Source organism: Pseudorasbora parva, chromosome 19 (assembly GCF_024679245.1).
Source record: "Pseudorasbora parva isolate DD20220531a chromosome 19, ASM2467924v1, whole genome shotgun sequence".
NCBI lineage: Eukaryota > Metazoa > Chordata > Actinopteri > Cypriniformes > Gobionidae > Pseudorasbora > Pseudorasbora parva.
The window spans coordinates 159,211-184,615 of NC_090190.1; the positions used below are offsets into that span (position 1 = coordinate 159,211).

The following is a 25,405-nucleotide window of genomic DNA, read 5'->3' on the forward strand; positions in this document are numbered from 1 at the left end:
GCTGATCTGGCGCATTACAATATTAACACACACACACACACGCGCGCGCGCTCGCTCAAACACACACTCGCACAGTCGCGTATGAGGAACACAATAGGAAAGAGCGAACAAAAGGCACGTTTATCCGTTTATGCCGTTTTCTCTTTCAGTTCCGCGGATCGCTCGGGGATCGTAAGCGTCTGGAGCACCGGGCCTCGCACCGCGGACGGCGAGCTTTATGGATCATCCGCGGAGATTGTAATATTCGAGGAGCAGAAATCATAATAAGTGCTGTGGCGATAATGGATGTGATTGGTGTGTGAAGCAGTCACTCATGTAAACCTGCGAGCCTCAGAACACACACACGCACACACACACACACACAGCAGGAGGAACAAGGAAGCGATCTGCTCTCTCTCTCTCATTGTGTCTGTCCATCATCGCAGGAAAACATCTCTAATGCTCGATCTGGGAGTATGCGCGTCCACACGAGCAGGTGAGTTGTGTGTGTGTGTGCGTGTGTGTGTGTGTGTGTGTGCGGTTAAACACGAGCATCGCGGAGCCCGTCTCGGTTCTGCTGGATCTCCGGCTGTACCTGCTGCTAATGACCCATGCTAGCGGCTCGGTTAGCCCATCCGGGGTGTTTCCGCTCGCCCATCGCACTGGTGCTGGTTCTGTGTGTGTGAGTGTGTGTGTGAGTGTGTGTGTTAGCTGGTTAGCCGCTCATGTTAGCCGTGTGTCTCAGCGCGCCAGTCAGTCAGTAGAGTGTGTTTCTCACTGTCATTCACACACACATCAATCCCTGCAGCTTCCTTCAGTTTAATGCTAGGCCCACATTTCACCTGACTGTGTGTGTGTGTGTGTGTAGCTGAAGAAAATACCATAGACTTCCCACTTATGGTTAAATTACTAAACACTGTGACATATTTCACTGCTGGGTATATGCCGTATTATGAGGTAATCATGGAACAATAACGTGTGTGTGTGTGTGTGTGTGTGTGTGTGTGTGTGTGTGTGTGTGTGTGTGTGTGTGTGATTCGGGTGTTTACTGCAGTAAATGCTGCTGTTGTTTATAATGTACTACAGTAATTCAGCTGTCACTCAGTCATGATGATATCTGATTCTGTGGTTAATGTGTATAAAATATAGCATATCTGAACGCGTGTGATAATCCTGTGTTTTCTCTCATCACAGGATCTTAAAGCGTTTAATCATCTGTGAAATAAACTGCATTTAGGATCAGATTCTTGTAAAATGCCTTCATTTTGCCCAACATCGCACACGCCTCCCTGATGATGATTCTGGATGGAAGGGTTTGTCAGGCACAGCCGTGCAGATGTAATCTCTTACTCTTTTCCCAGCTCACACTAACCCGCCCGGACCCGTGTGCCTTAACCCTTGACCCCTAACCCCTAACCCTAACCCTGCTTTAGAGACTCCGGATCCTCCACCATCGCTCCTGTCCTGGTTCAGTTCTGATCATCGTTCCTGAATACAGATAATCCGCTTCTTAGAAATCTTGGCCAACTGAACAGTATGAGTTAAGGTCAGGTGAGTTTGCTGGCAGGTTAAGGACAGGGACACCATGGTCCTTACCCCAGGCACTGGCTGCTGTGGCACTGCGTGCAGGTGCCCAGTCCTGCTGGAAAATCAAATCTGCATCTCCATAAAGTTGGTCAGCAGCAGGAAGCATGAAGTGCTCTAAAACTTCCTGGTATACGGCTGCGTTGACCTTTGACCTCAGACCAACACCAGCCGATGCCAGGGCTCCCCAAACCATCACCGACTGTGGAAACTTTACACTGGAGCTCAAGCAGCGTGGACTGTGTGGCTCTCCGCTGTTCCTCCAGACTGAGGGACCCTGATTCCCAAAGGAAATGCTGAATTTACTGTCATCAGAGAGCATAACTCTGGGCCGCTCAGCAGTCCTTTTAGTCTTTAGCCCAGGCGAGACGCTTCTGATGGTCAAGAGTGGCTTGACAAGGAATGCGAAGCCCAAACCCGTGTCTCATACGTCTGTGCGCAGCGGTTCTTAAAGCGCTGACTCCAGCTGCAGTCCACTCTTTGTGAATGGGTGTGTTTCCCACTCCTCTCCAGGGCGCGGTTATCCTTATCGCTCCTACACTTTTTTCTACCACATCTTTTCCTTCCCTTCGCCTCTCTATTAATGTGCTTGGACACAGAGCTCTGTGAACAGCCAGCCTCTTTTACAGTTAGGGTACTGATGTGTGTGTGTGTGTGTGTGTGTGTGTGTGTGCAGTTGAACGCGGAGGGGATGTCTGGCAGTAAGGGTACCGACGTGTGTGTGTGTGTGTGTGTGTGTGTGTGTGTGTGTGTGTGTGTGTGTGTGTGTGTGTGTGTGTGTGTGTGTGTGTGTGCAGTTGAACGCGGAGGGGATGTCTCGCAGTAAGGGTACCGACGTGTGATCCCCTAAAAAGTTGGAAAGTTGGACATCAGAGCAGCCGGATTTGGAGAGCGCTCCGACTGGCTGGATTTAAATGACCTATGCTAGCTCACAATGACAATATAATCCCGATCCGCTGGTTTCCACGCTGGCGATCCTCAATAAAGACAAATCTCACCAGCTGCAGGTTAAACACACGAGCCTCAGTTCTTAACCGTAGACAGACCCAAAGTGGACAGCACTGGCCGGGCCTCAGAAGGAAAACTTGCATTACTTCAGTCTGCCGACCATTCAGTGTCTCATTCTGTCCTGACAAACCCCTCAATCTCAGAGGACATCCTAACATTCATGATTAAAGCCAAAGATTTCAGTGTCTTCCAACAAAATACAATCTGGCAACATGAGCCCTGCTGTAAATTACACCCAGCTCAGCCGGAGAATGAACCTGCTGCTCATATTCTAAACGGATGCACCGATTATAAAGGACTTTATGTGGCCAGACATGCCCGAAGCACTTGCAGAAGATAAACTGGTTAAAAAGGTGAACTGGTTTCATCAGAGGACATGAAGTGTGTGTGCGCGTGTGTGCGCGTGTGTGCGCGTGTGTGCGCGTGTGTGTGTGTGTGTGTGTGTGTGTGTGTGTGTGTGTGTGTGTGTGTGTGTGTGTGTGGGCTGCTGTTTTGACCTGTATATGGACACTTGTTACTATTCCAAACTATTGAAATATCAGCCAGTGGTAGCTCTCATTCACAGACTGGGATAGCGCTGTACATTAATAACTGTGGTGTTGGACATTTAGGCCATGTCCATCAGAATGGGTTAGGGGTATGCAGTAGCAAACAAAGGAGGCAAAAAGGCGTGTGGGGTTCAGCCACCATAGGGAGCGTGCCGATATGGAGACGCAGATGTTTTGTTTATCCTTAATGTGCTAAGCATTAAAAATGGACGGGCTTGTATAAGTGTGTGAGCTGTGAACTGTAGACCTGTCACCTTGTCATTAACTCTTTCTAGAGTATTTGGATCTTGTGCAATGGCTATCAGATACAAATAAAAGTGTGTGTGTGTGTGTGTGTGTGTGTGTGTAGTTGAATGCGGAGGGGATGTCTGGCAGTAAGGCCCTTGGAGGCGCGCGGCGGCGGCGGACTCGTTGCCGGCGCTGTCAGGCCTGTATGCGGACCGAGTGCGGCGAGTGCCACTTCTGCAAAGACATGAAGAAGTTTGGAGGACCAGGACGCATGAAGCAGTCGTGTCTGCTCCGGCAATGCACTGCGGTATGACACACACACACACACACACACACCCCTGTTCTAACACATGCCGTCACTCTAATGGCTGTCTAATGAATGGGTTAACAAGCTTTAAAAACACAGGTTAGATTTCACACGCTGTACATTACCAACCCTAATCCCAGCCCCGCCTCCTGAAAGCAGAGCGCTGTGATTGGTTAGAAACCTTAAAGGGGCGGTGAAATGCTGTTTCATGCATACTGAGCTTTACACTGTTAAAGGGGCGGTGAAACACTCAGTGTCAGTCAATCTCATGTCAATCTTGAGTACCTATAGAGTAGTATTGCATCCTTCATATCTCTGAAAAGTCTTTAGTTTTATCATATTTATAAAAGAAATATGGGCTGTACCGAGTCTTTCCGGAAAAAAACGAGCACCTGGAGGCGTATCGTGTGGGCGGAGCTAAAGAATGACGAGGCGTATCGTGTGGGCGGAGCTAAAGAATGACGAGGCGTATCGTGTGGGCGGAGCTAAAGAATGACGAGGCGTATCGTGTGGGCGGAGCTAAAGAATGACGAGGCGTATCGTGTGGGCGGAGCTAAAGAATGACGAGGCGTATCGTGTGGGCGGAGCTAAAGAATGACGAGCGTGCCCAAAGCGGTGACGTCCTCAAGCGCGGAGAAGCCCATCGCTATCGAGCTCAGCTAATACAGATAATGATACAGAATCAGATCTGAGGCAGAAATAAACTGAACAGGAGAAGCAGCAGCAGCAGGACGTCCGTCTCTGTGGTATGGACTGTATTTAGTGGCCTGTCAACATTTGTGTGTGTTTACTCGCAGTTTATGAGGACATGATTCGGTTTATGGACTATTGTATGCGACTAAACCTTAGCAGTAGCAAGCAGAACGGTTTTGCGCGTCAGATTAGTGTAACGTTATACAGAGAACAGCAATGGAGTCCGTTAGCGCATTTGAATGACGAAGCACGCGATCGTGTCGTTTACTGATGTTTACTCACGCGACGATAGCCGACAGCACAGACATCTGAAGCAGTTTAACTCACCGGCTGCTTCCACAGCAGGACCGAACCTTTATCGCTGGGACCGCTCCGGCAGAAACACACTTCTTTGGTATGATTTGGTGAAGTCCTGACAGCAGTGACCGTGGAGATCCACTTTGAGACGCGACTGAAGCGATGTTGTGAAGCTTCCCGTCATTTCTGCGTTCAGATCGGGTCAAATGCAGCGCTGCCTTCCCAGAATGCTGTGCTGAAGCGCTGAAGTCGCTCGACGTCACCCAGAGGAATAAAGAGATCCTTCATATCTTTCCGGAGATATGAAGGATGCAGTACTACTCTATAGATTGACTGAAACTGAGTGTTTCACCCCCCCTTTAAGTGTGTCAGAAATGTAAAGGCCCTCAACTATAACCACGAGCGGCAGCTTTAAGGCTGTAGGGTGGGCATTTCCTGAAGATGTGAGTAGTGCGTAAGAAAATGCTCTTCTGACTCAGTCATTTTGTCTTGTTTCTAGTCTAAATATCTAACAATTCTTAAATTAAGATTAATTTACTATATAAGTAAAACGGAGTGAGTTTTTGCTTGAAACTAACTTTAAAAAAAATCTTGTATCTGATTGAAATCTTGTTTCTGTCCCATTCAGAAATAAGATTATTTTTCTCACCCATTGTCAACATTTTGTGATTGTTGTCCGATCGTTGTACAAACGATGTAGTTTGCATGCCAGGCCAGTGTGTGGCGCTGTAATTCTGCCACAGAAATACACTAAAAACGGAGAAGAAGAGTTGTGGCTAGAAGGGGTATAGCAGGGGTCGGAGGTGAGGCAAAATCTCACAATACAATAACAATAAACACATGTGCTACTTAACAGATGTGTTTTATTAACGCCTACCCCGACCCTAAACACACCCGTACAGTACTGCAGATACGCTCATTAACTGAGGCGATGTTGATGAGCTCATGCCCAGTGCCGGAGCTTTATCCCTTCACTCTTCACCGTGCCGGACGGAGTGTGATGACATCACCGTTTCAGAAAATATACAGATTCGCTGTACACACGAAAACGGAAGATGAGCGGTTTCAGATTTGCCCACTTTGGGACCCGGTTTTGAAAATTATCGGATGCATGCTTCTAAAACGGCGGATCCGTGCGGACGAAACGCTGATACGGGACAACATTTATACGTGTACAGCTTAACGCGTCTCCGTGTGGACGGGGCCTGAAGCTTTTCAAAGTTGTTTGGCTGCTTCACATGGATTTTTTGCATATGTGAAAATTACTGTATCATCAGCGTACATAAGAGTATCTGCATTTTTGCATATATTAGGCAATTCATTGACATGAAGTGAGAAGAGTAGTGGGGCCAAAACTGACCCTTGGGGGACACCGACTGAATAATCCAAATATGGCGACTTACTATTACACACTGCTGTCTATCTGCTAAGTAAGACCTTATCCATTTAACTGTGTGATCAGTAAAATTAAATGCAGAACGTCTGGTAAGAAGTTTGAGGTGGTTCTCTGGGTCAAATGCCTGTTTAACGTCTATAAAGACAGCAGCAACACAACTATTATCCAGATCAAATGTATCTATCCTAAATGTATCTAGAATGTATTCTATCCTTTTCAATGAAAACACAGACGGCTGTGTCAGTGGAGTGAAGAGATCAGAAGCCAAACTGCTTTTCATGTAAAGGTGGACCGTAATTATTAAGGTGTTCTATAATTAATTAATAATGAATTAATTTCTTTGAGATAACAGGTACAATGCTGTAAACCTATACATGGGCGTCGGAAGCAAATAAAAACTGGGCGGGTCCTCTCTCAATCTTTTTTTCTACTGGAGTAACGTTAGATGCCATTTACATTAAATACAAATATACTGCTTTTCCTAAACGATTGATTGGGCCAGACACATTTACGTAAATCAGTGAGTTATTATCCGTGGCTATAGTGTAGCGGTAAGAGACGCATGGCATCAAGGTTAGACACAAATCAGTCTGAGGTTCGACTCCGCCTTTTGCCCTTCGCTCTACTCCCTTTCCCATCACACATCAGTGGGTCAATATCATTGCTCATAATAAGTGGGCGGGTCTCGTCTCACACACACACACACACACACACACACACACACACACACACACACACACACACACACACACACACACACACACACACACACACACACACACACACACACACAATGGTTCCGACGCCCATGGGCCTATAATCAGAGGGGTCTACTTTGTCACCAGATTTATAGATGGAATTACTTTTGCCATCTTCCATTTCAGTGGAGCAGCTGCCGGTGATATCGGTACATTATTTAAACGAGTGACCGGGCATAAAAAGCACGTTTTCAGAGTTAATAATGATGTGTTGATCTTCATTCTGTGATCAGACTGAGCTATCTGCACACGCGTGTTGATCTTCATTCTGTGATCAGACTGAGCTATCTGCACACGTGTGTTGATCTTCATTCTGTGATCAGACTGAGCTATCTGCACACGCGTGTTGATCTTCATTCTGTGATCAGACTGAGCTATCTGCACACGCGTGTTGATCTTCATTCTGTGATCAGACTGAGCTATCTGCACACGCGTGTTGATCTTCATTCTGTGATCAGACTGAGCTATCTGCACACGCGTGTGGATCTTCATTCTGTGATCAGACTGAGCTATCTGCACACGCGTGTTGATCTTCATTCTGTGATCAGACTGAGCTATCTGCACACGCGTGTGGATCTTCATTCTGTGATCAGACTGAGCTATCTGCACACGCGTGTTGATCTTCATTCTGTGATCAGACTGAGCTATCTGCACACGCGTGTTGATCTTCATTCTGTGATCAGACTGAGCTATCTGCACACGCGTGTTGATCTTCATTCTGTGATCAGACTGAGCTATCTGCACACGCGTGTTGATCTTCATTCTGTGATCAGACTGAGCTATCTGCACACGCGTGTTGATCTTCATTCTGTGATCAGACTGAGCTATCTGCACACGCGTGTTGATCTTCATTCTGTGATCAGACTGAGCTAAATGTAAACATGTCTCCTTTAGCCGGTGCTGCCACACACAGCCGTGTGCTTCGCGTGTGGAGAAGCTGGAAAAGAAGACACGGTGGAGACGGAGGACGAGAAGTTCAGTCTATCCCTCATGGAGTGCACCATCTGCAATGAGATCATCCATCCCAGCTGCCTCAAGGTACACTCATCCCTCCATTATATCATCTCATCCTTCCATCATATCATCCCTCCATTATATCATCTCATCCTTCCATCATATCATCCCTCCATCATATCATCTCATCCCTCCATCATATCATCTCATCCCTCCATCATATCATCCCTCCATCATATCATCTCATCCCTCCATCATATCATCCCTCCATCATATCATCTCATCCCTCCATCATATCATCTCATCCCTCCATCATATCATCCCTCCATCATATCATCTCATCCCTCCATTATATCATATCATCTCATCCCTCCATCATATCATCTTCTGTCTCCTCATCCCTCCATCATATCCCATCCCATCCCTCCATTATATCATATCCCATCCCATCCCTCCATTATATCATATCATCTGTCTCCTCATCCCTCCATCATATCATCATCTGTCTCCTCATCCCTCCATCATGTCATGATCTCTGTCTCCTCATCCCTCCATCATATCATCATCTATCTCCTCATCCCTCCATCATATCATCCCTCCATCATATCTCATCCCTCCATCATATCATCATCTGTCTCCTCATCCCTCCATCATATCATCCCTCCATCATATCTCATCCCTCCATCATATCATCATCTGTCTCCTCATCCCTCCATCATATCATCATCTATCTCCTCATCCCTCCATCATGTCATGATCTCTGTCTCCTCATCCCTCCATCATGTCATGATCTCTGTCTCCTCATCCCTCCATCATGTCATCATCTATCTCCTCATCCCTCCATCATGTCATGATCTCTGTCTCTCCGCAGATGGGGAAGTCTGAAGGCATTATTAACGACGAGATCCCAAACTGCTGGGAATGTCCAAAGTGCCACAAGGAAGGAAAGACCAGTAAGGTGAGATACGGAGAGCATCACGACTCCTCATCTGCTTTAAATGTAGAAGATATTATACTTCAGGCCCATTAACCCTTTATTTGTAAACAGATTGAAACGGACAAACCAGACACAAATGAAGCGAATACATTCTTGTGTTTTGGACGCCTGAACGTTGGGAGTTTATTCACAACAGACGTGATTCGCATCATGCACTGCAAAAAATGCTTTTCTTACTTAGTATTTTTGTTCTGTTTCTAGTCAAAATTTCTAAAAATTCTTACATTAAAGTAAAAATGTTTGTCTTATATTAGGGAAAGAATAACAAAAAATTAAGAGTTTTTGCTTAAAATAAGCTAAATAATCTGCCAGCGGGGTAAGCAAAATAATTTTGTTCCCACTGGCAGACTATTTAGCTTATTTTAAGCAAAAACTCTTAATTTTGAGTAATTTGTTTTCCAAAACAAGACAATTACTTTTGCTTGTCTAGTAAATACTTCTTGTTTTAAGAATTTTTAGTTGTTTGGACTCGAAAGGACAAAAATACTGAGTGAGAGGAGCATTTTTTGCAGTGTGTGAGGAGCTTCTGCCAGTGGTGTGTCTCGTTGTGAAACGGCGAATGGATGAATAAGCTCAGTTTGCAGGTTTTGGCTAGCTTGTAGTCTCAACAGGGTGAAGTCAGGATGACTGGGACACTTTTTCCAAATCATCTCAATGGCTAAGTGTCCCATTCATCCTGAAATCCCCCTCTGCATCAGAGCGTTTTTTACAACCTACCGCATTGTCCGACCTCCTCACTCACTTTCTTCCGAGCAATATCCTTATTATCTGTGTATATAAAGTATGACGATGTATCTACAGCTCCGGGTCTCCACATATGATTTTCTCCTCATTGTTGTCATTACTAGAGCAAGCTCCTGATTGGTTAATGCGGCGCAAATATCCACCAAAGCTCAGATTTTTCAACTTGCACGTCAAACGATCACTTCACGTGAATCGCGCTGCATAATATCTATTCACGTCTTTGCATTGACTTAGCATGTAAATCACTGGCGTTTATCGCTTCATTCACGTCTGCTGTGAGCACACCTTTCAGGACTTTATGAAGTCAGATAATTGCATGCATTCAGTCTCTCACCTTAAGCTATATATGCTATAAGGCAAATCCCAACTGCTTGATTGTTCATATTGTGGCCAAATGTGACTATAATCTGATAAATGCAGGTAAACGGCATGAAGATTTACATTAACATCATCATTTCCTGTAAAGCTGCTTCGAGCAAGATCATGTTTCCATAACTTTAAAAAAAAAAATTACTTATTGTTCAAAATAGCAGTTTTTTTCTTACAGTCCCGAATTATGAGGGTTTTTCCTTGCGTGTGTCCGTTTGCGCGCCTTGACTATCGTACAGTCTGACATTAATGACAACTCAGATCTTACAGTGTGCACTCGGCTTTAAGGGTTAGTTCATTGACACCAATGTCATTTCCTCTCTCAAGACCCATAAAGGCACTAAAGACGTCGTCACAAAGCCCATCTCACTACAGCGGCTCTACAATCATTGATGAAGAGGCCAGAATAGAGTTAGTGCGGGAAAACACTAAATAACGACTTATATAGTGATGGCCGATTTCAGAACAAAGCTTCGAACCGTTATGAGTCAGTGAATCGATTCATGATTCGACCCGTTATGAGTCAGTGAATCGATTCATGATTCGAACCGTCATGAGTCAGTGAATCGACTCATGATTCGGATCGCCAGTCACGTGATTTCAGCAGTTTGACTCGTGATCTGAATCATCACTGACTCATAACGGTTTGAAGCTTTGTTCTGAAATCGGCCATCACTATATAAGTCGTTATTTAGGTTTTATTTGTGCACAAAAACTCTTCTGGCCTCTTCATCAATGATTGTAGAGCCGCTGTAGTGAGATGGGCTTTGTAACGACGTCTTTAGTGCCTTTATGGGTCTTGAGAGAGGAAATGACATTGGTGTCAATGAAGGCCTTTCTGAGCCATCGGATTTCAACACTAATATCTTCATCTGTGTGTGAAGATGAGCGGAGGTCTGACGGCTGGCCAACCACAGGAGGAATTAATCACACTATTTACATTTCTGGCCGAACTAACCCTTTAAGAGCCTGTCTGTCCCGTAGGATCAAGGCGATGGTTTGGGAAAGCGACGAATGGACAACGGTGAAGTGAGTCGCTGGAAGCTGACCGACGATCCTCCGCCCAGTAAGAAGAAGAGCCTGAATCCGGAAGACTCGGCCCGGCAGGACGGACCCAAACGCAAGAAGGAGAAGGAGCCGCAGGAGGGCGGGTCCAAGAAGAAGGCAAGTCCAACATGGCCGCTTCAGGGCTGGATGGGAACCGTTATAACTAGCTTTACATTCAACACTCGTGATTCTACAAGAAACGACGGCTGACATTTCTGCAATCTGACATCTACACTGCAAAAAATGCTGCTCTTACTCAGTAATATTGTCTTGTTTCTAGTCTAAATATCTAACAATTCTTAAATCAAGATGCATTTTCTATATAATAAAAACGACATAAGATATATTTTCTTATTTTGTTGAAAATAAAATCAAAATGAAGTGAGTTTTTGCTTAAAACATGAAAAATAATCTTATTTCTGATTGAAATATTGTTTCTTGTTTCATCTCAAACAGAAATAAGATTATTTCTCTCACCCCATTGGCAGATCATTTTGCCTGTTTTAAGCAAAAACTCTCTTCATTTTGATATTTTTCCCCAGAAAACAAGCAAAAATATGTCTTTTCACTGATCTAGTAAATGCATCTTGATTTAAGAATATTTAGATATTTGGACTGGAAACAAGAAAAAAATACTAAATAAGAAGAGCATTTTTAGCAGTGTAGTGATTTATTATAGTCATGATCTCCAGTGTTTTGCAAAAGTGTAAATGTAAACACAGAGATTTGAGGCGAGTAATGGCGGAGCTGAAGATGCTAGCACGTCTTTATGAACCCTGTGTGCTTCTGTCCGCAGATCAAAGGAGCTCGGGAGAAGCATCTGAAAAAGGTACGAGTCTTGGACTTACTCTAGGAATCAATAGTTCTGAGTGTTTTTCATTAGAGGCACTGCAAAAAATGCATTTCTTACTTAGTATTTTTCTCTTGTTTCTAGTTTAAATATCTAAAAATTCTTACATTTAAGAAACATTTACTAGACAAGCAAAAGTAATTGTCTTGTTTTGTGAAAAATAACTCAAAATGAAGAGAGTTTTTGCTTAAAATAAGATAAATAATCTGCCAATGGGGTGAGAAAAATAATCTTAATTCAAACAGAAAATTCAACATTGTTTTTCAAAATTCTGCTGCAGTATTGTCCTGTTTAACTGAAGCTGCTATAAAACAATCGGCATTGTCATTCAATCAATCAATCGGCTTTATTTATATTGCGCTTTTACGATGACGATTGTTTCAAAGCAGCTTCAGTGTTAAACAGGACAATATGACAATACAATTTGGTTTGGCTGTACAGTCGTTCTGGAGAAAACTGCGATGTTATCAGCTTATTTTAATTTATCCTTTTTAATTTATAATTAATATAATTTATTGTTAAAAGCGCTATATAAATAAAGCTGACTTGCCTTCTCTTTCTTTACTGTAGAAAGCCAAGCCCAACTCGTCGGATTCCTCTGAAGCGAATGGGCCGAATGTGTCTGTGGCTGGAGGACACAGCTCCGGTTCCGGCTCGGCTTCGGCCCAGTCGTCGTCTCTCACGGCCAGCCTGGACCAGCGCTCGCACCACCGTGAGAAATTGGAACGCTTCAAGCGTATGTGTCTTCTGGAGCGGGTGCGGGACTCCAGCTCCTCCTCTTCCTCCAGCTCGGAGACGGACTCTGAGTCGGACTCGGACTCCCCATCTCCTATCGCCGCCTCAGAGCCGTCGTCCCCGGTGTTCATGCGGGAGCGGGAGCGGAGCCGACGGCTGGCCGAACTGGGCTTCAGCGCCAGCGACGACTCGGAGGGAGAAAGTGTGGAGCCGGAGCCGGACGGACCGGACGAGCCCCCGCCGCAGCGGCGCCGAGAGCCCAATCCCAGGCTCCGCAAACCGGCCGTGGACACCGAGGCGGACGAGGAGGAGGACGGAGCGGCGGATCGGGGACACAAACCGGCCTCTCCGCTCTCCGCCACGCAGCCCACGCTCACACACACACACACTCCGGAAGGCCTGTCCTCAGCCAAACGCTCCAATGGGCAGGAGGCACGGAACGGCCGCACGCGGGGGGGCAGAGAGGGGCAGGAGAAGGAAAACTCCACAGCCAATCACCGGCACGGGAAGGCCGTCCGCGGCAGCAAGATCCGGGGTGGCAGCCGGCAGAACTCAAGCCAGAATAAGAGCTCCGGGGCCGCAGCGGTGAGCTCCGCCAACGGCAGCACCGGCTCGTCTAACCCTGGGGCCTCGCTGGCTCCACACCGCTCCCAGACCCGGCCCGCTCCAGCCCGATCACAGCTGGTGAAGCGTGCTGTTGCCGTGCCCTCGCCCCCCCGCCCTCTGCAGATGGAGAGACACCTGGTGCGCCCGCCGCCGGCCTGCCCAGAGCCGCACTGCCTTCCCCTGGACAGTGGAGCCTCCCACGTGCTGCCCCGAGAGGTCTGGCTCCGGGTCTTCCAGAACCTCAGTCAGAGACAGCTCTGCGTCTGCATGCGTGTGTGTCGCACCTGGAGCCGCTGGTGAGAGCACACACACACACTCACACAAGTGCTGCCCCGAGAGGGCGGCTATAATCAGCCGTTTGAATGTTGAAAACTGGCGTAGAGGAGGGGATGATAAACCATGAATAATTTTATAGAAAAAAATGATTTTTACCATGTTTTCCCAGCTAAATAATATGTTTTTGTAATATTGGACAATGATGAGAAATGCATGGTTTCTTATCCAATATTTTTACAGTTTGTTTGTTAAGTGATTGAAGAGGTTTCAGAGATGTGACACTAGCTGTGACCAAATGGGTAAACAATGTGAGAAGATCATTGCGTGCATGTACATTTTTGCTGACTGTGTGGACATATGATGGCGAATATGTCTGAAGTTACTGAGTTGAATTTGATTCTTTTACAGATAATTTTTACATTTGATTTAAATGAAAGCTTTGAATCAATTAAAACCCCCAGATATTTATATTCTGACACAATCTGCAGCCTTTCCCCCAAGACAAAGACATCGGGCTCAAGTCAGATGCCTACTCTAGTAAAGCACTACAGTCAGATGTCTACTCTAGTAAAGCACTACAGTCAGATGTCTACTCTAGTAAAGCACTACAGTCAGATGTCTACTCTAGTAAAGCACTACAGTCAGATGACTACTCTAGTAAAGCACTACAGTCAGATGACTACTCTAGTAAAGCACTACAGTCAGATGACTACTCTAGTAAAGCACTACAGTCAGATGTCTACTCTAGTAAAGCTCTACAGTCAGATGTCTACTCTAGTAAAGCACTACAGTCAGATGACTACTCTAGTAAAAGCACTACAGTCAGATGTCTACTCTAGTAAAGCACTACAGTCAGATGTCTACTCTAGTAAAGCACTACAGTCAGATGTCTACTCTAGTAAAGCGCTACAGTCAGATGACTACTCTAGTAAGGCGCTACAGTCAGATGTCTACTCTAGTAAAGCACTACAGTCAGATGTATACTCTAGTAAAGCACTACAGTCAGATGACTACTCTAGTAAAGCACTACAGTCAGATGACTACTCTAGTAAAGCACTACAGTCAGATGTCTACTCTAGTAAAGCGCTACAGTCAGATGACTACTCTAGTAAAGCGCTACAGTCAGATGTCTACTCTAGTAAAGCACTACAGTCAGATGTCTACTCTAGTAAAGCACTACAGTCAGATGACTACTCTAGTAAAAGCACTACAGTCAGATGTCTACTCTAGTAAAGCACTACAGTCAGATGTCTACTCTAGTAAAGCACTACAGTCAGATGTCTACTCTAGTAAAGCACTACAGTCAGATGTCTACTCTAGTAAAGCGCTACAGTCAGATGACTACTCTAGTAAAGCGCTACAGTCAGATGACTACTCTAGTAAAGCACTACAGTCAGATGACTACTCTAGTAAAGCACTACAGTCAGATGACTACTCTAGTAAAGCACTACAGTCAGATGACTACTCTAGTAAAGCGCTACAGTCAGATGACTACTCTAGTAAAGCGCTACAGTCAGATGACTACTCTAGTAAAGCACTACAGTCAGATGTCTACTCTAGTAAAGCACTACAGTCAGATGTCTACTCTAGTAAAGCACTACAGTCAGATGACTACTCTAGTAAAGCACTACAGTCAGATGACTACTCTAGTAAAGCACTACAGTCAGATGACTACTCTAGTAAAGCACTACAGTCAGATGAATACTCTAGTAAAGCACTACAGTCAGATGACTACTCTAGTAAAGCACTACAGTCAGATGACTACTCTAGTAAAGCACTACAGTCAGATGAATACTCTAGTAAAGCACTACAGTCAGATGACTACTCTAGTAAAGCACTACAGTCAGATGACTACTCTAGTAAAGCACTACAGTCAGATGACTACTCTAGTAAAGCGCTACAGTCAGATGACTACTCTAGTAAAGCACTACAGTCAGATGACTACTCTAGTAAAGCGCTACAGTCAGATGACTACTCTAGTAAAGCACTACAGTCAGATGTCTACTCTAGTAAAGCCCTACAGTCAGATGTCTACTCTAGTAAAGCACTACAGTCAGATGTCTACTCTAGTAAAGCACTACAGTCAGATGACTACTCTAGTAAAGCACTACAGTCAGATGACTACTCTAGTAAAGCACTACAGTCAGATGAATACTCTAGTAAAGCACTACAGTCAGATGACTACTCTAGTAAAGCACTACAGTCAGATGACTACTCTAGTAAAGCACTACAGTCAGATGACTACTCTAGTAAAGCACTACAGTCAGATGACTACTCTAGTAAAGCGCTACAGTCAGATGACTACTCTAGTAAAGCACTACAGTCAGATGTCTACTCTAGTAAAGCACTACAGTCAGATGTCTACTCTAGTAAAGCACTACAGTCAGATGACTACTCTAGTAAAGCACTACAGTCAGATGACTACTCTAGTAAAGCACTACAGTCAGATGACTACTCTAGTAAAGCACTACAGTCAGATGTCTACTCTAGTAAAGCACTACAGTCAGATGACTACTCTAGTAAAGCGCTACAGTCAGATGACTACTCTAGTAAAGCGCTACAGTCAGATGACTACTCTAGTAAAGCGCTACAGTCAGATGTCTACTCTAGTAAAGCGCTACAGTCAGATGACTACTCTAGTAAAGCGCTACAGTCAGATGTCTACTCTAGTAAAGCACTACAGTCAGATGACTACTCTAGTAAAAGCACTACAGTCAGATGTCTACTCTAGTAAAGCACTACAGTCAGATGTCTACTCTAGTAAAGCACTACAGTCAGATGTCTACTCTAGTAAAGCACTACAGTCAGATGTCTAGTCTAGTAAAGCACTACAGTCAGATGTCTACTCTAGTAAAGCACTACAGTCAGATGACTACTCTAGTAAAGCACTACAGTCAGATGTCTACTCTAGTAAAGCACTACAGTCAGATGACTACTCTAGTAAAGCACTACAGTCAGATGACTACTCTAGTAAAGCACTACAGTCAGATGACTACTCTAGTAAAGCGCTACAGTCAGATGACTACTCTAGTAAAGCGCTACAGTCAGATGACTACTCTAGTAAAGCGCTACAGTCAGATGTCTACTCTAGTAAAGCACTACAGTCAGATGACTACTCTAGTAAAAGCACTACAGTCAGATGTCTACTCTAGTAAAGCACTACAGTCAGATGTCTACTCTAGTAAAGCACTACAGTCAGATGTCTACTCTAGTAAAGCACTACAGTCAGATGTCTACTCTAGTAAAGCACTACAGTCAGATGACTACTCTAGTAAAGCGCTACAGTCAGATGACTACTCTAGTAAAGCGCTACAGTCAGATGACTACTCTAGTAAAGCACTACAGTCAGATGTCTACTCTAGTAAAGCACTACAGTCAGATGACTACTCTAGTAAAGCGCTACAGTCAGATGACTACTCTAGTAAAGCACTACAGTCAGATGACTACTCTAGTAAAGCGCTACAGTCAGATGTCTACTCTAGTAAAGCGCTACAGTCAGATGACTACTCTAGTAAAGCGCTACAGTCAGATGTCTACTCTAGTAAAGCACTACAGTCAGATGACTACTCTAGTAAAAGCACTACAGTCAGATGTCTACTCTAGTAAAGCACTACAGTCAGATGTCTACTCTAGTAAAGCACTACAGTCAGATGTCTACTCTAGTAAAGCACTACAGTCAGATGTCTAGTCTAGTAAAGCACTACAGTCAGATGTCTACTCTAGTAAAGCACTACAGTCAGATGACTACTCTAGTAAAGCACTACAGTCAGATGTCTACTCTAGTAAAGCACTACAGTCAGATGACTACTCTAGTAAAGCACTACAGTCAGATGACTACTCTAGTAAAGCACTACAGTCAGATGACTACTCTAGTAAAGCGCTACAGTCAGATGTCTACTCTAGTAAAGCTCTACAGTCAGATGTCTACTCTAGTAAAGCACTACAGTCAGATGTCTACTCTAGTAAAGCACTACAGTCAGATGACTACTCTAGTAAAGCACTATAGTCAGATGTCTACTCTAGTAAAGCTCTACAGTCAGATGTCTACTCTAGTAAAGCATTACAGTCAGATGTCTACTCTAGTAAAGCACTACAGTCAGATGACTACTCTAGTAAAGCACTACAGTCAGATGTCTACTCTAGTAAAGCACTACAGTCAGATGACTACTCTAGTAAAGCACTACAGTCAGATGTCTACTCTAGTAAAGCACTACAGTCAGATGTCTACTCTAGTAAAGCACTACAGTCAGATGACTACTCTAGTAAAGCGCTACAGTCAGATGTCTACTCTAGTAAAGCACTACAGTCAGATGTCTACTCTAGTAAAGCACTACAGTCAGATGTCTACTCTAGTAAAGCACTACAGTCAGATGTCTACTCTAGTAAAGCACTACAGTCAGATGTCTACTCTAGTAAAGCACTACAGTCAGATGACTACTCTAGTAAAGCACTACAGTCAGATGTCTACTCTAGTAAAGCACTACAGTCAGATGTCTACTCTAGTAAAGCACTACAGTCAGATGTCTACTCTAGTAAAGCACTACAGTCAGATGTCTACTCTAGTAAAGCACTACAGTCAGATGTCTACTCTAGTAAAGCACTACAGTCAGATGTCTACTCTAGTAAAGCACTACAGTCAGATGTCTACTCTAGTAAAGCGCTACAGTCAGATGACTACTCTAGTAAAGCACTACAGTCAGATGTCTACTCTAGTAAAGCACTACAGTCAGATGTCTACTCTAGTAAAGCACTACAGTCAGATGTCTACTCTAGTAAAGCACTACAGTCAGATGTCTACTCTAGTAAAGCACTACAGTCAGATGTCTACTCTAGTAAAGCACTACAGTCAGATGACTACTCAAGTTAAAGGACTGCAGTTAGATGTCTACTCACCTGTGCATTTGGTCCGTTTGTGTGTGGGGAGCGGCCTCGGTCAGTGTGTGTGTGTGGAGCGGCTTTGGTCAGTGTGTGTGTGTGGAGCGGCTTTGGTCAGTGTGTGTGTGTGGAGCGGCTTTGGTTAGTGTGTGTGTGTGTGTGTGTGTGTGTGTGTGTGTGTGTGTGGAGCGGCTTTGGTCAGTGTGTGTGTGTGTGTGGAGTGGTTTCGGTCAGTGTGTGTGTGGAGTGGTTTCGGTCAGTGTGTGTGTGGAGTGGCTTCGGTCAGTGTGTGTGTGGAGCGGCTTCAGTCAGTGTCTGACGCATGTGTTTGTCCACAGGTGCTGCGATAAGAGGTTATGGACCCAGATCGATTTGAGCCGGCAGCGCTCTATCACTCCTCCCATGCTGAGCAGTATCATCCGCCGACAGCCCGTCTCGCTCAACCTAGGCTACACCAACATCTCCAAGAAACAGCTCATGTGGCTGATCAACCGTCTGCAAGGTACGCCTCCTCCACAGGTGTCCAGGTAAAGAGTGTCTGAAAGAGAAGAGAGGAAGAGAAACAGGCGTACAGAGAACACACAGGTGTGTCCAGGTAGAGAGTGTCTGAAAGAGCAGAGGAAGAGACACGGGCGTACAGGGGCCGCACAGGTGTGTCCAGGTAAAGGGTGTGTGAAAGAGCTGAGAGGAAGAGATACGAGCGCACAGGTGTGTCCAGGTAAAGAGTGTGTGAAAGAACAGAGAGGAAAAGAGTACTCTGTACTGAAGTAATAAAGAACACCCACTGATTTTAATCTGAGAAATTATCATTTCTGTGTCTCAAACCAAGTTTATTTAGTTACAAACTGAATTTTCCATGCGTTTGTTCATCGCATCGGATAAAAGGGTTAGGGTTAGAGTGTGTGGGTTAGGGTTAGTTCACTCAAACGCTCCTGTTCAGGGTCACTGTAACGTCCAGGCCGGTGTTCAGAGCTGACCTCTGACCTCCCTCATGTCTCCCTCAGGTCTGCTGGAGCTGAATGTGTCCGGATGTCCGTGGTCCTCTGTCTCGGCTCTCTGTCAGTCTGTATGTCCCTGTCTGCGGCTCCTGGATCTCAGTCGCGTGGAGGACCTGAAGGACTCTCATCTGAAAGAGCTTCTGGCTCCGCCGTCCAACGACACGCGTTCAGGTCAGCCCTCAGACACACTCCTATCCCTAACCCTAACTCAGGTCATCCCTCAGACACACTCGTATCCCTAACCCTAACTCAGGTCATCCCTCAGACACACTCCTATCCCTAACCCTAACTCAGGTCATCCCTAACTCAGGTCATCCCTCAGACACACTCCTATCCCTAACCCTAACTCAGGTCATCCCTCAGACACACTCCTATCCCTAACCCTAACTCAGGTCAGCCCTCAGACACACTCCTATCCCTAACCCTAACTCAGGTCATCCCTAACTCAGGTCATCCCTCAGACACACTCCTATCCCTAACCCTAACTCAGGTCATCCCTAACTCAGGTCATCCCTCAGACACACTCCTATCCCTAACCCTAACTCAGGTCATCCCTAACTCAGGTCATCCCTCAGACACACTCCTATCCCTAACCCTAACTCAGGTCATCCCTCAGACACACTCCTATCCCTAACCCTAAATCGGGTCAGCCCTCAGACACACTCCTATCCCTAACCCTAACTCAGGTCATCCCTCAGACACACTCCTATCCCTAACCCTAACTCAGGTCATCCCTAACTCAGGTCATCCCTCAGACACACTCCTATCCCTAACCCTAACTCAGGTCATCCCTAACTCAGGTCATCCCTCAGACACACTCCTATCCCTAACCCTATCTCAGGTCATCCCTCAGACACACTCCTATCCCTAACCCTATCTCAGGTCATCCCTCAGACACACTTCTATCCCTAACCCTAACTCAGGTCATCCCTCAGACACACTCCTATCCCTAACCCTATCTCAGGTCATCCCTCAGACACACTCCTATTCCTAACCCTAACTCAGGTCATCCCTAACTCAGGTCATCCCTCAGACACACTCCTATCCCTAACCCTAACTCAGGTCATCCCTAACTCAGGTCATCCCTCAGACACACTTCTATCCCTAACCCTAACTCAGGTCATCCCTCAGACACACTCCTATCCCTAACCCTATCTCAGGTCATCCCTTAGACACACTCCTATCCCTAACCCTAACTCAGGTCATCCCTAACTCAGGTCATCCCTCAGACACACTCCTATCCCTAACCCTAACTAGGGTCATCCCTCAGACACACTTCTATCCCTAACCCTAACTCAGGTCAGCCCTCAGACACACTTCTATCCCTAACCATAACTCAGGTCAGCCCTCAGACACACTTTTATCCCTAACCCTAAATACTAAATAAGAAGAGCCTTTTTTTATAGATCAGTCATGCACTGGAGAAGCTGCACATGTGGAAATGAGGACATTGAGTGTTCAGTAAATGCGTTTCTGACCTTATGTGAGCTACAGATCTAACTCCACGTTCCTGTTGCAGCTCACGGAGAGAACCGCGGCGGACGCTTCCAGAACGTGACCGAGCTCCGATTGGCTGGGCTGGAAGTGACAGATGCGGTGTCTCGGCTGTTAGTGCGCTACCTTCCTCACCTGACCAAGCTGGACCTGAGCCAGTGCTGCCATATCACAGACCAGACCATCCACACGCTGACCTCGGCCATATCCCCGCTCCGCGAGAGTCTCACACACGTCAGCCTGGCAGGTAAACACACACACACACACACACACACACACACACTAGAGGATGGATACCTGACCCGAGCCTGACGGGTTCCGACGGGCCGGGCCAGGTTCGGACAGATATTTAGAAATTACATTCGGGTTCGGGTCGGGCTCGGTCACGTCAGCTCGATAAGACATTGAACCTTCCTTTTAAATTTAAAACTGCTTATTATGCAAGTAGCCAATGGACCTGTTTAACTTGATGCAATGGTTTGTTTTTGTGATTAAATTAAATGTAAACTATAACCCTAACTTCCTGTGTGTGGAAATTTGTTCATGTCACCGTGACAACAATGCGCACCACGTGCGTGCATATTGCCCGCGGCATCCCTGTCATTCCAGTGAGCAGCAGTAGCAACGAGCGCAACTTCAGCGCTGCTGGCAGGAGGACAGCCTTGAAGCCATCTACAGTTGATGCAATCCTTTTTTTGCATAAAACCTCGATTAGCCTAAACTTTGATGGATAGATTATGTAAATAGATCCCATTTTGCAGTTTAGTAACCATACAGTTTGAGAAAAATGGTAAGATGACTTTCATTTCAATAAGCATTTCAGTTGTGTTACTTTAATGTTTTGGTCTGTTAGATTGGGTCATTTTTAGTATACCTTTGTTCATTTAATTTCAGTTGGCTATTGGGTTGGGCTCTGTGTAACGTTTGATGCCCCATGTGCGTGCTGATGTGCTCGTCTGTAAACATCAGAATGCTTTCGTACAGTTGCTTAATAAAAGCGTGCTTTCCACACAAACAAATGTATGTGCCATTTGTATATGAGCTCCAGCACATATACCGGCTCGGAGATAAATATTTTAATGCCTGTTGGGCTCGGGTCAGGTTTGGTTACTGCTCTGTCGGACGTGGGCCGGGCTCGGACAGAAAAATGCGGCCCGATCCGCACTCTAACACACACACACACACCATCCACATGCTGACCTCGGCCATATCCCTGCTCCACGAGAGCCTCACACACGTCAGCCTGGCAGGTAAACACACACACACCATCCACATGCTGACCTCGGTCATATCCCCGCTCCACGAGAGCCTCGCACACGTCAGCCTGGCTGGTAAACACACACACACACACACCATCCACATGCTGACCTCGGCCATATCTTCGCTCTGCAAGAGTCTCACACTGGCAGGTAAACACACACCTGAGTCTTTAAAGGGATAGTTCACCCAAAAATGAAAATGTGATGTTTATCTGCTGACCCCCAGTGCTTCCAACGTGTAGGTGTGTTTGTTTCCACAGTAGAACACAAAGGAAGATTATTAACTCAGCTGTTGCTGTGGGCCAGTCATACACTCACCTAAAGGATTATTAGGAACACCTGTTCAATTTCTCATTAATGCAATTATCTAATCAGCCAATCACATGGCAGTTCTTCAGTGCATTAGGGGTGTGGTCCTGGTCAAGACAATCTCCTGAACTCCAGACTGAATGTCAGAATGGGAAAGAAAGGTGATTTAAGCCGTTTTGAGCGTGGCATGGTTGTTGGTGCCAGACGGGCCGGTCTGAGTATTTCACAATCTGCTCAGTTACTGGGATTTACACACACAACCATTTCTAGGGTTTACAAAGAATGGTGTGAAAAGGGAAGAGCATCCAGTCTGCAGCAGTCCTGTGGGAGAAAATGCCTTGTTGATGCTCGAGGTCAGAGGAGAATGGGCCGACTGATTCAAGCTGATAGAAGAGCAACTTTGACTGAAATAACCACTCGTTACAACCGAGGTATGCAGCAAAGCATTTGTGAAGCCACAACACACACAACCTTGAGGCGGATGGGCTACACCAGCAGAAGACCCCATCGGGCACCACTCATCTCCACTACACATAGGAAAAAGAGGCGACAATTTGCACGAGCTCACCAAAATTGGGCAGTTGAAGACTGGAGAAATGTTGCCTGGTCTGATGAGTCTCGATTTCTGTTGAGACATTCAGATGGTAGAGTCAGAATTTGGCGTAAACAGAATGAGAACATGGATCCATCATGCCTTGTTCCCACTGTGCAGGCTGGTGGTGGTGGTGTAATGGTGTGGGGGATGTTTTCTTGGCACACTTTAGGCCCCTTAGTGCCAATTGGGCATCGTTTAAATGCCACGGCCTACCTGAGCATTGTTTCTGACCATGTCCATCCCTTTATGACCACCATGTCCCCATCCTCTGATGGCTACTTCCAGCAGGATAATGCACCATGTCACAAAGCTCCAATCATTTCAGATTGGTTTCTTGAACATGCCAATGAGTTGACTAAACTAAAATGGCCGCCACAGTCCCCAGATCTCAACCCAATAGAGCATCTTTGGGATGTGGTGGAACGGGAGCTTCGTGCCCTGGATGTGCATCCCACAAATCTCCATCAACTGCAAGATGCTCTCCTATCAATATGGGCCGACATTTCTAAAGAATGCTTTCAGCAGCTTGATGATCAATGCCACAGAGAATTAAGGCAGTTCTGAAGGAGAAAGGGTCAAACACAGCATTAGTGTCGTGTCACTAATAATCCTTTAGGTGAGTGTACAATGCATGTGAATGGGTAACAGTTCTAGAGAGCAAAATAAAACATGCATAAAGTGCCCTGTGGCTCGTGACGACAGATTGATATCTTAAGACACAAACCGATCAGTTTGTGTGAGAAATCGAGCCGTATTTATATGATTTTTTACTTCAAATACAGCGCCATATCCAACAGCTTGGAGCGCGCTTCACTTCCTGTAAGGTCAATGATACACGATCTGGCTCGTATATACAATATATCCAGATCATGTATTTTTGACCTTACTGGAAGAATGCGCGTTCCAGGTCCGATCTTCAATTCCAGTACTATATACAGATTTAATGGAGTTGTGTCAGTAATGCTCTGACCTGTGTGTGTGTGTTGCAGGCTGTGTGAAGGTGACGGATCAGTGTGTGCCGCTGCTGCGCCGCTGTGCCTCTCTGCAGAGTGTGGATCTGCGGTCCTGCGGCCTGACCGACCCAGACTCAGGCCAGCTGCTCTGCTTCCCCGACGACAGACCTCTGAAGAACAGCTGAACACTACACACTCCTCCTGTGTGTGTGTGTGTGATTGTGTGTGTGCGCCTCCGTCTCCTGCTCCTTCATCCAGGCCGAATGTACCGGACACGTTTGGGTGAATCTCAGGAGAATACACCCCAAAATCAAACACAAGGTTTATTTGCTTTCTGCATAAACGATATAAAGCTCATTTTGGGACCATCAAGACTTCCTTTAGCCACATTATCTGTGTAATAATCACACACCCGGACGTCTCCATGAGCGCTCGAGTCCGGGGGAGAGCACTCTTCATGGTCCTGAAACTGGGCCTGATTTTGGGGTGACATCGAGGTGAGGTTCAATGATTGTGATGGATCAGTTTTGGGAGGTGTGTGTGTGTGTGTGTGTGTGTGTGAGATCAGTGTTAATGTCTTCAGCGGTGGATCAGTGACGTTCCTTCTCATTGTATTTGTGCCACACTCGCTCTTCTTTGCCCTCTCCTTTCGTTACGATTGGTCAGCGGATCGCAGGGTCACATGACTAGATTCTGCTAATCTGGGAAGGCTTTCGCAGAACGCGCTCCACCGCTAACACTGACGGATCATGGGTCGGACCGGTTCTGCTCCAGGAGGATCTGAACTTTGCCTCTCCGTTAGGAAACTTTGTGGCCAATTCTGGATAATAATGCATTGGAGAAACATTTGGTGATTATTCAGTGTTATCTAAGCCGTCTGGACTCGGCTAACACTTCCTTCCAGAACACACACGATGCATGCGGACTGTATTCCTCACACACTCTTCAGTATTGGGTCCAACACTCGGCAGTCTAAAGTGTTTGATGGCAGTACACCAACAGCATCCTTTAAAAGTGACCTCGACGATGTAGTTGCAATGTTTTTTTTGTTGTTGTTGTTTTTAGATTTCATGTTCAGTGCGGTTCGCATTTAAACGTGACATATCAAACACTGAGTTTAGCTTCAGGTTGTAGTTTTCAGAATTGGAGTCGGGCAGGTTTGGAACGAGCGTGTTTGTGCCGATCCAAAGCCCACTAAACTCAATGCCATGTCGGAACCAAACATTAGCCCTGGTGGAGCACGGGGCCCGAATCATATTCTTGTAATATCTTGCCAAAATTTCCTGTTTTGGGCGTTCGTATATATATATATATAAATATATATATATATATATTTCTTCCTTTGCATTGATCCAAGTGATAGAATATGTGAAGCAATGAGGAAAAAGAAAAACAAGGCAGCTACTATAAGAGTGACTACTGTAAAATGTCTAACTAAATAAAGACAATGGGGTTGTTTTTATTTGCTTTGCTTTTCTTTCCTCGATGTGCAGCAAACACTACTGAGAATAATACTACCGTCTGAATAACCTCCCAATGCCCGAGT

The 25,405-nt window shown here is 45.5% G+C and overlaps 1 protein-coding gene across 1 annotated transcript; it reads left to right on the forward strand.

The window, feature by feature from the left end:
• Positions 1-17: 17 nt before the first annotated feature.
• zgc:158376 (uncharacterized protein LOC100101643 homolog) lies at positions 18-25,321 on the forward strand. Its single transcript, XM_067426630.1, has 11 exons — positions 18-475; positions 3,469-3,654; positions 7,693-7,836; positions 8,624-8,710; positions 10,847-11,026; positions 11,706-11,738; positions 12,330-13,396; positions 18,590-18,753; positions 19,256-19,420; positions 20,769-20,990; positions 23,896-25,321. The coding sequence occupies exons 2-11, from the start codon at positions 3,484-3,486 to the stop codon at positions 24,042-24,044; spliced, it is 2,382 nt and encodes a 793-aa protein (XP_067282731.1). The 5' UTR covers positions 18-475; positions 3,469-3,483; the 3' UTR covers positions 24,045-25,321.
• Positions 25,322-25,405: the final 84 nt, after the last annotated feature.

Bases quoted from the DNA above. Each gene is read 5' to 3' on its own strand.
- zgc:158376 (XM_067426630.1), top strand. From the start codon at position 3,484: ATGTCTGGCAGTAAGGCCCTTGGAGGCGCGCGGCGGCGGCGGACTCGT. The intron at 7,837-8,623 runs GTACACTCATCC...GTCTCTCCGCAG, and splicing joins TCCATCCCAGCTGCCTCAAG to ATGGGGAAGTCTGAAGGCAT. The intron at 8,711-10,846 runs GTGAGATACGGA...TCTGTCCCGTAG, and splicing joins AGGAAGGAAAGACCAGTAAG to GATCAAGGCGATGGTTTGGG.